The sequence below is a fragment of the Alligator sinensis genome, unplaced genomic scaffold, assembly GCF_000455745.1.
Source record: "Alligator sinensis unplaced genomic scaffold, ASM45574v1 scaffold223_1, whole genome shotgun sequence".
Classification (NCBI taxonomy): domain Eukaryota; kingdom Metazoa; phylum Chordata; order Crocodylia; family Alligatoridae; genus Alligator; species Alligator sinensis.
Genome location: NW_005841936.1, coordinates 2923230 through 2932928, shown reverse-complemented (window position 1 = coordinate 2932928; position 9699 = coordinate 2923230). Strand labels below are relative to the sequence as shown.

Here is a 9699-nt window from a genome sequence, read left to right as displayed (position 1 = left end):
GGAAAGGCAAGAGGATTACTGTAATAAGTTAAGGTTACACACGATCACTTCATACACTGCTTCCTGTGTGTCCAAGAAGATGGGCCCAAGAGAAGCCTTTCCCCTGCACAAAGCACCCTTTTGCCTTGGCGAACAAGAGCTTCTCATCCTTTAGGATTACAGTACTGTTTTTCTAACCTGTTCTGGATATTGTGCTAGTAACTTTTAGGGGCTGGAAGTAGCTTTTCCTTACTTCCAGATTTGTCTGGGCAAAGTGGCTCAGGGCTTTTTGTTTTTTTACCCACCCCCTCAGTTCAGAAGCATTTTCAACAATTATTTTATTGAGCTAATATAACTTACAAGAACCTTAAATTCCCCGGTTTTATTATTGTAATGGAAAGGCTGTATGGCACCTAGTATGAATCTTGCTGCAAGTCACCTGCTTTTCCTGATGCTCTCACCCGTCTGGCTCCTTCACATACCCTCCAGGCTATCAAACACTAGTGATATTGCTCCTTGGCACCGTTTCATTTTTTTAGCTTCTAAGGACTTGGGTGATCCGTTCCTGTTAGCTCCTTTCTCTAGCTCTCCAAACACCTTCCCCAACCCTCTAAACACGACTGTTTCATGCTCTTAGCCATATTTATCTTCCACCCAGTTCTGCAAGTGCTTTCAGAAATATAATGGCGGCTTTTTGTTCATGTTTATACAGTTCCCATTTACGGCCTAAAAAAACGCATCCTTTCTGAGAGCCAGGGATTTGAAGATCAGTGTCCTTTATATTGTGTTTTTCTTTTTGGTTAGACTGAAGTTATTGTAAGTACTCCCACCAGTTTGCATTGCCCCGTACCTGTAATTCCTGTTCTGGTCTCAAAAGTTTGGAGAAGGTAGAAGATCAAAGAATTCATCTTGGTGGAGGCGTGGGAAAGGAAGCCTTTACCTAAAGCCTAGAAGTTGCCATTTCGAAAAAAGAGTTGTCTCTAATTACCTTCACTTGATGCAAGTGATTCTTGCAAAGTGATCTGGAAACTGCCTCCCCTGGGAAAAGAAAATGTAAGTTTCTCTCTTACTTCAGAAGTTTTGCCGGCCGCAAAATAAAAAGCAGCTAGCATGCATCTGCAAACATAGCCTCTCTTAGGGGGGCAGTTTAAGGAGAAATGGGAGGGAGCTACTTTTATTGACAGCCGGTGAAGCTACTGCTACTTGAGGGCTTAACAGGGTTATCTTAGATTGTTCACTGATTTGTTAAATGGCAGTGAATGTAAAGCTTCATTGACTATCATTTGGTATACTACTATTTTATTAGGGAAGTGGGTATACTTTTTCCTATTCATGATGTCACTATGTATCTCATTTTGCCTGGTTGCTGGTAGTCCTCTGAACTCTTTCATTAACCACCTGAAATTACCACAGGAGTTAAATTTAACAGTAACTGCTACCGTGCATGGGGCCTTTTAAAATTAAACCATTTTTATTTCACTAACATTTGAACTCAAAGATAACAAAACTTTCTGCAGAATAAGTAAAGGTGAAAAAAAATTATTCAAAATCTTACCTGCACTATAACAGCACCTTTCACTAAAGCCATAATACCACTGTGAGAACCATTTCTTTTCTTTGCAAAGTGAAACAGCCCAAGTAATGTTCATATTCTGAGTTAGTCGTGGAGTTATGAATACAACCCAGAGTCCTTCTGACTAAGGCTCCTGGCAGATGTTACACTTAAGACCTGATTAACTTGTTAATAGCAACTTAAATAGTAGCCTGGCCACATGTTCAGACAATTAATAGTGTGACAAAATGGGAAACCAGCCACAAAATTATTCAACAAAATGTGCCCCATATATTTTGGCCGACTTCCATCATGCCTTAAATTGAACATATGGCAGAGAGAGAATGGACTCATAACCAAGTCACTGACATTTTGGTGAAGAAATTGTTTTCTTACTGGTGCAGGTAATCCTGTGAAGGTGCATTTAAGGCAGTGGTGTTGCTTTGATGCATTCTGTATGTAGTGAGACTAAATAGTGAAGGCATCAAATAGTTTAAATAATTTTATTAACTGGTAGATTCCACCACCACTAGAATCTCTCCTCTTAATTTTGTTCCTGAGAAATAACACTCAATACTGAAAAATTAAGTTCTCATTCAGCTTCAGTTGATATGTCTTTCACCATGTAATACGTAGGAACATGTGGGTGTAGGATAACAAAGAAAAATGCTGCCAAATACCTAAAATACTGATATACATAAAAGTGTCTGTGTTTAATGCAGTAAATGGACATATATTAGACACTATCACTGAAATAAATGAAAATTTAGTACAGCTAAACAAACATGAAGTTTCACATAGAATGATGGACAATAGCAAAAGAGTGCAAGGCTTGCAGTATATCAGACGAAGTCTGTAGACATCGTCGGTGCAGAACAATTTTTTACATTATCAAATTGAAAATTATTGCAAACAAAAGTCATCAATAAAGGTCATTAGTAAGGTTGACATCGTTAATGGTGTATTGTTCTTCAGCAATGAATGATGACAGGATAGGTATGTATGCCTTTTAAATAGATCACTATAACATGATGATCTATCTAGAGCATATTTAGGTCAGAGCCTTTCTACAGAAAGGTAATGTGATTGGCATTCTTTCAAGAGCTTTGTACAAACAGAAAAGATCAAAATAGTTCTATAAGAAACAATAATTAGCAACATATCTTTAACATAAAAATAATTTCAAAATAGTTCTAAAAAGCAATGCAGCTAAAGAAGAATTCTTTAGACATTAATATATACATTCAACTCCCCGCATACTCCTTCTAAGTATCCTTTATCAAAATGTATTGTTACAGTATTGCAATACAAACTTTCTCAGCAATTGCAACAAAAACCCAGATGTTTCACAGGGTAGGTCATGAATGGCTTAGTTACTGAGGGCACAGTCCTGAAGTTTTTACTTGGACCAAATTCCCTCTGACATCACAAGGAGGTTTAAGTAGCAGACATAAAATGAGGCCCTTAGTAATATATTCTCAACTTGCTATATGGAGAGCCAGGTGTATAACTCTCCATGCAGAGATGTGAGAATATGTCCCAAAGAATTCATTATCCCACAACTATTTAAAATATTTTAAATAGAAACCATTTTTCTGTATGTTTCATTGAATTTACATGCAATGCAATAGGGCACAGCTGTATCAGAACCAATTATATAATTAACTAAAGAAATAAACTGTAATATCACTTTTACCACACTGCATTTTTACACTATATTTCACATGGGTAACACATAATTAAATATACCATAAAGCATTTAAAATATGACCTTGCAATTAGAAAGCAAAAACATTTTCTGTAAGTTTGGTATTAAAATTTGTATATGCACAAATGGTGTTCATAATCTGACACCTGAAGCGACATGGATTTAAGTGTGATAATATTTTTTTTTAGCGAATAAAGTACTGAGGTCAGGTGCAAACTAGTTAGTACAAATTAAGATCAGTGGTACATATAAAAAGTTACATATGCAATTACAAACCTGGCAGTATTTTTAGAGAGATGTATGTATTTTAAAATCTTACGATGGAATGATAAAAGTGGCAGGTAACTTCTTCAGTTAATGGAGTCCCAGAAAGGGATTCACTCTTTGTATACACTTCATGAGCTTACAAGCAGTCCTAGTCAGCATGAATACATTGTACAAGATGTTAACACTGGGATCTAAAGTTCAGGATTTCTGATAAAACTGAAGTACAGTAGATTCCATTGCACTGTATTTCTCTTGAAATGTATAAACATAGAAAAAGCGTAATGGAGACTTACAGAATACAAATATTAATGCTCACAAATAAAACTTCACTTGCCTTTTTTGAATCAGATTTAAATTTACATTTTTGCAGATTTAATCAGCGTGACTTGAATATTTATTTATATGTGCCTTCTTCTACATTACAAAATATCTGCCACTTATTATTTTACATTAATTCTTGTAATGGGTTATGTTTTTTATAAGGCTTTCACACAAGCATAAGCCATACTTTAAACCTTCATCAAACTTGTCTCTACAATGGTAAGTATAGTTTCAATGGTAAATGCCTTTGTACAATATTTACAAATTCTCTCCATTGGATAAAAAGGCAAAATAAAAAGCTTAAAGAAAGGAAGTGCAGCTTAGGCTTTGGGCTTTTCCTTTTATCTTCCCCCAGCAGACGCTAGTCCTCTCAGAACATGAAGCTGGCTAGCCAGGATTGTTTTTCTTCCTCTTACTTGGGCTGTGACTGGGATCGTGTTTCAGTTCTTGGTATTGCACCTGTTTAAACACAATGTTCAGAGAGAAACTGGTCAGGTGGCAACTCACTAGCAAAAGAATGAGAGAGTTTTACTTTTTTCCTGGGGAGAAAAAGTGCTGTCTCCATGCACACACTGTGGGATCTGCAGCTGGGATACAAAAACAATGGAATGATAGATCTGGAGTAAGGAGGAAAAACAGCATAAGGAATATCCTGCCAGGAAATAAAACAGCGAACTGATGTAAATGTTAGCGAAGAACACTCTCCCCCCTCCAAGATCTTACACTGAAAATAAACAATATCCACTTTAAAGAAATGGATACAAAATTCCTTCAGATCTGCTTCTTGGGTTTGTTTGCTTTTTTTTTAATGCATTCTCAGACTTAAACTTAGCTCACCATGGAAGGGACTAGATTCAGATCTAGTGTATACAACTCGTACTCACACCAGGTCTGAATTAAACCAGCATCTGAAAACACTTGAAAATATAATCAGCTTCTTAATACAAGTACTGATTTATGCTCTAATTTGCCTTTATACTTAAGAGCTCATATCAAAGATCCTGTACCACAATATAAGCACACCTAACACTCATTTTCTTTAAAAAAATAGTGACTTCACCCCAAATCTCCAAAACAAAAATTCTTACCTTAGAAAAACAGGTGGCAGTATCTTAAATTTTACAGTGCTACCACAAGATGCTGGGCAAAATAGCCTGCCACTGGCTCTGCATTACTGCATTTCCTTTCATTATCTGACATTCCTATTTCCTCCCTTCAGGTGCTAATGGCCTCAGGCAGCAGCACTTCCTACAAAAAAACCCAGCAGTACAGTACTCCAATGATATTCACCTAATCCCTGGAGGTTGGTTAATACACACTCCGTCACCCACTGCCATCTCCCAAACATTCTTCTTTTTTACTGCTTGCCCCTGAGGATCCTCAAAGGCACAACCATGGCAATAACTAACTCCTCAACCAGAAAAGTACAGCAAACTTGCTTAAGTTTAACTGGATTTTACCTTCTTATTTGAGTTTTAATGTATTTGGCCCAGAGAATGCAAAGTCCAAACACAATTTAAAAATCAACACATAATAATATAGGATTAATAGTGTTTTATATTAAAATGACACCTAGATGAGAATTAAAAAATATATACACACCACTTGTACATCTGAAGGGACTCTGGAAAGGAAGTCAAGTAGCTCATTGTTATCAATTGCATATGGACTTCGAAGTTTCTTTGTAAATTTATTGATGCCTGGAAAAGTGACAGTTTAAATGTTATTAAGGTCTCTGGTGTATTCAGTGTGATATTGTTATTAAAAAACACATTTCTGGCAAACTTTTGACAGAGATTTTAAGACCCATTTCATTTTTGAGAAATGGGTTGATCATTTTTGAGAAACGAATTGATCATTATTCCACAAAAGAAAAGCTGTTTTGGTTTATTCTAATCAGTAATCAAAGATCAGAAGTACCAAGCACATGATATCAGGAATAAGTTACAAAAGAAAATGTAATTACACCTGCTATTGCATTGTAAGACTGTGGTTCAGAATCTCTCCATAAGATTTCCCTAGTAGAACATACTATATTTACTCTAATACAAGATAAGGTTTTTCTCTCCAATCAGCATGCTCCCCTCTCCCCCCATCTTACATTCGCATACAAGAAAACCATTTTAAATTCAATGGCTATCATTAAACTGATGCCAAAAGCAGCCTGTGCTCGGGAATGGAAATCAACTATGAAACTGATTAAATGCAGACAATGCTGAGCATGACTATAAAAAAAAAATAGCCTCGTATGGGCAAACATGGGAACCTACAAGAATAGATTAGTGCAGCCGATCTGAATAATACATATGACAGTGCCCATTAAGTACACTCCTCACCGCCAACTCTTTTTCAAGTCATGGTGAGCCACTACATTGCATACATTTTTTATTCCTCTTTACTTCCACAGCTAAGCTGTGCATTTCTATCCCATTTTCAATAAGTCCTGTTTCCTTAAATGTCCTTAAATGCCTGGTAAACATCATCAAACAGGGCTCCAAACAGTTCACCCAGAATCCCTCCATCACCCCCACCTCCCATCAGTCTGTCACATATTATTAGTGTGGCCCCACCCTCCATAAGGTGAAGTCAGACCAGGTTGCCCTGCACCTCATCTGCATATTTTTGAAGCATCCCAAAAATACTGGTCCCAATTTTAATTAGCACAATTTCAAAGTTATTGTTTTCAAATTTCTCCTCATTTTCTTGTGATCAGGAAGAGTAGTGCCTAACAGTAAGGAGAGGGAGAAGGGACTGCTAGGGGAAAAAGGTTGAGGGGAAAAGAGAGCAAGGGGGAACCTGACCCCCAAATTTATTTTCCCTGCTACACTAGTAGGAGGGGGACAAATTCAAGGCAAACCTCCAATCATTAGATTCTATATCTGGAACAAATCTTTCATATATTGAATTTATTTATTGGAAGGTCATCTTATAATCAGGGTCATCTTCTATTTGAATAAATACTGTAAGTTTGTAGCCTATGGGAACAATATAACTGACATAAGGCCCGAAGGGGCACACAACAACCAGATCTACTACTATGCAAAGTAAGCAGAGATCAAATAGATTCATAGATGCTAGGGTCGGAAGGGACCTCAATAGATCATCGAGTCCGACCCCCTGCATAAGCAGGAAAGAATGCTGGGTCTAGATGACCCCAGCTAGATACTCATCTAACCTCCTCTTGAAGACTCCCAGGGTAGGGGAGAGCACCACCTCCCTTGGGAGCCCGTTCCAGACCCTGGCCACTCTAACTGTGAAGAAGTTCTTCCTAATGTCCAATCTAAATCTGCTCTCTGCTAGCTTGTGGCCATTATTTCTTGTAACCCCCGGGGGCGCCTTGGTGAATAAATACTCACCAATTCCCTTCTGTGCCCCCGTGATGAACTTATAGGCAGCCACAAGGTCGCCTCTCAACCTTCTCTTGCAGAGGCTGAATAGATCCAGTTTCTCTAGTCTCTCCTCGTAAGGCTTGGTCTGTAGGCCCTTAACCATACGAGTGGCCCTTCTCTGGACCCTCTCCAGGTTATCCGCATCCCTCTTGAAGTGCGGCGCCCAGAATTGCACGCAGTACTCTAACTGCGGTCTGACCAGCGCCCGATAGAGGGGAAGTATCACCTCCTTGGACCTATTCGTCATGCATCTGCTGATGCACGATAAAGTGCCATTGGCTTTTTTGATGGCTTCATCACACTGCCGACTCATGTTCATCTTGGAGTCCACTAGGACTCCAAGATCCCTTTCCACTTCCGTGCCACCCAGCAGGTCATTCCCTAGGCTGTAGGTGTGCTGGACATTTTTCCTCCCTAGGTGCAGCACTTTGCATTTCTCCTTGTTGAACTGCATTCTGTTGTTTTCTGCCCACTTGTCCAACCTGTCCAGATCTGCTTGCAGCTGTTCCCTGCCCTCCGGCGTGTCCACATCTCCCCATAGCTTTGTGTCATCTGCAAACTTGGACAGAGTACATTTCACTCCCTCATCCAAGTCACTGATGAAGACATTAAAGAGTATCGGTCCAAGGACCGAACCCTGTGGGACCCCACTTCCTACACCCTTCCAGGTCGAAACCGACCCATCCACCACGACTCTCTGGATGCGGCCCTCCAGCCAATTCGCCACCCACCAGACTGTGTAGTCATCCAAGTATCTCAAAACATACAGGGACTGCCCTGTGGGTTGTGGCCAGATGATATGGGAGATGAGATTATTAAGTGCGTCTTCCAAGCAGATTTTGCTGGTAGGTCTCCTATACATAACCCTAGACATAACATGACACTTCACCTGCTTGACAAAATACATAGATAGCAGGCACTGGTAACCCCACTTGCCAACTGATTCAGTGAATCAGCCATCTTACAGAATTCTCCTGTGTGCGCATGCGAGGAGAGGAGGAAGTTGTGCTTAGGTTGATGATTCCTGCATTCTTTTAAATTTTAGCTCTTAGTACAATTTGTCATTAAGCAGAATACCTGAAGCCCAGATGTATCCATTTCAGGGGACCCAACCCAGCTCCATGTTACTGACAAACTGAATGCTTCTCTCATACTTTCTCATATTGTGGTCAATGGGCGGGTACTAGCATGGTGTCAGCTTGCCTTTGATGCCATGAGAAGAATTTGGATGCTTGTAAAAGTAGCTGTAAATTAAGGTGAAAAAAACCTAGATTCCTCCTGTTGGCTTTATTCCGTGACAGAAGGAAGAGATGGTCACTCTCCATGACTGGAGGCAGAATACGGCAAGAACCATCAATGGGACATAAGGCAACTGGGGGACATATGGTGGAAAGAAGGGAACCAGGAACTATACAAAAACAAGTGCCAAACAAGGGGACTGTGCAGCAGGCAAACAGAAGTAGTGATGTGGTAAGACTAAAACAGACTAAGGGGAGAGGAAGTGCAGAGTAAAAGCAAAGGGTCCAATTAATCCTTGTCAAGAGAGTTTAAGATGCTTCATATAAACCAGGTCAAATACATCAATATTTTCTTAACATTACTATTCCATAGAAGTAACTGTATTAGCTGCAGGGATAGTGCCTAATTGCTCTGGTCCACACTGAACAAGTTTGGAACTCCTTAAGTTTATGCAGAGAAAAAGAGGCTGGAAAAGAAAACAAAGTGTCCCTTGGGATAGGGAGTCTGAGAGACAGAATCTCAGTGGGTTTGGAGAAGAAAGATAGACCTATGCAAGTGTCATCTGTGTCAGCATGGAGGAGTTTTCCTAAGGAGAAAAGCTGCCTCCCAACAGAGGAGCTTGGGAGAATGCATTCCAAAGCAGCCCACACAGTGCTTTCTTAGAGGTGGCCATCCATCATATCCCTAAAAGCCAAACAGAAATGAGTGTTTGTCTTTAAATGAAAGAGAAGTGAATGAGATGAGCAAGTGAATCTGCGCTAGCGAGGCTAGAAACAACAAATAGAAAAGTAATGTATTTGGAGGCATCCATTTCAGAAACAGGCTTCTGACTTTAATGAGCTCATCAAGGATATTTAGGTGTTGCTCTGCTTAGCACAGCAACACCTAACCTAAGAGAGGTCTGGTGCCAGCTAAAATCCTTAGCCCTGAGCTAATGCATAGAAAGAGTTAGGTACTTAAAGAAATGGTCTTCAGAAGCCAGCTGAACAGGGAGCTCCTTAATCTAGCCAACAGTGAAATTGCAGAGGAAAGGGCAGGGCTGACCCATCTCCTACAATTTGGATCTAGAACCAGGTTTGCCAGTGCCATAGCGGGGGGCGGGGGATCAGTGGAGTGACCATCCTGGTTGCCAAAGTGAAGGGGCACCGACAGGAGCTGCCCAGCTGGGGCGGGCCACAGGATGAAACTGTGAGCGGCTCATTTGGGGCGGGGCACAGGGATGTGGGAAAAGCGGCTCCTGCGAC

At 40.0% G+C, this 9699-nt stretch overlaps 1 protein-coding gene across 1 annotated transcript in view; it reads right to left on the bottom strand.

The window, feature by feature from the left end:
- Positions 1-2893: 2893 nt before the first annotated feature.
- MCTP1 (multiple C2 and transmembrane domain containing 1) overlaps positions 2894-9699 on the bottom strand; it is a 365001-nt gene continuing 358195 nt past the window's right edge. Inside the window, exons 20-21 of the mRNA XM_025199103.1 lie at positions 5430-5527; positions 2894-4286 (exon numbers count right to left, since the gene is read on the bottom strand). Coding sequence (XP_025054888.1) covers positions 4215-4286; positions 5430-5527 — 170 coding nt within the window. The 3' untranslated portion in view covers positions 2894-4214. The remainder of the gene's footprint in view (positions 4287-5429; positions 5528-9699) is intronic.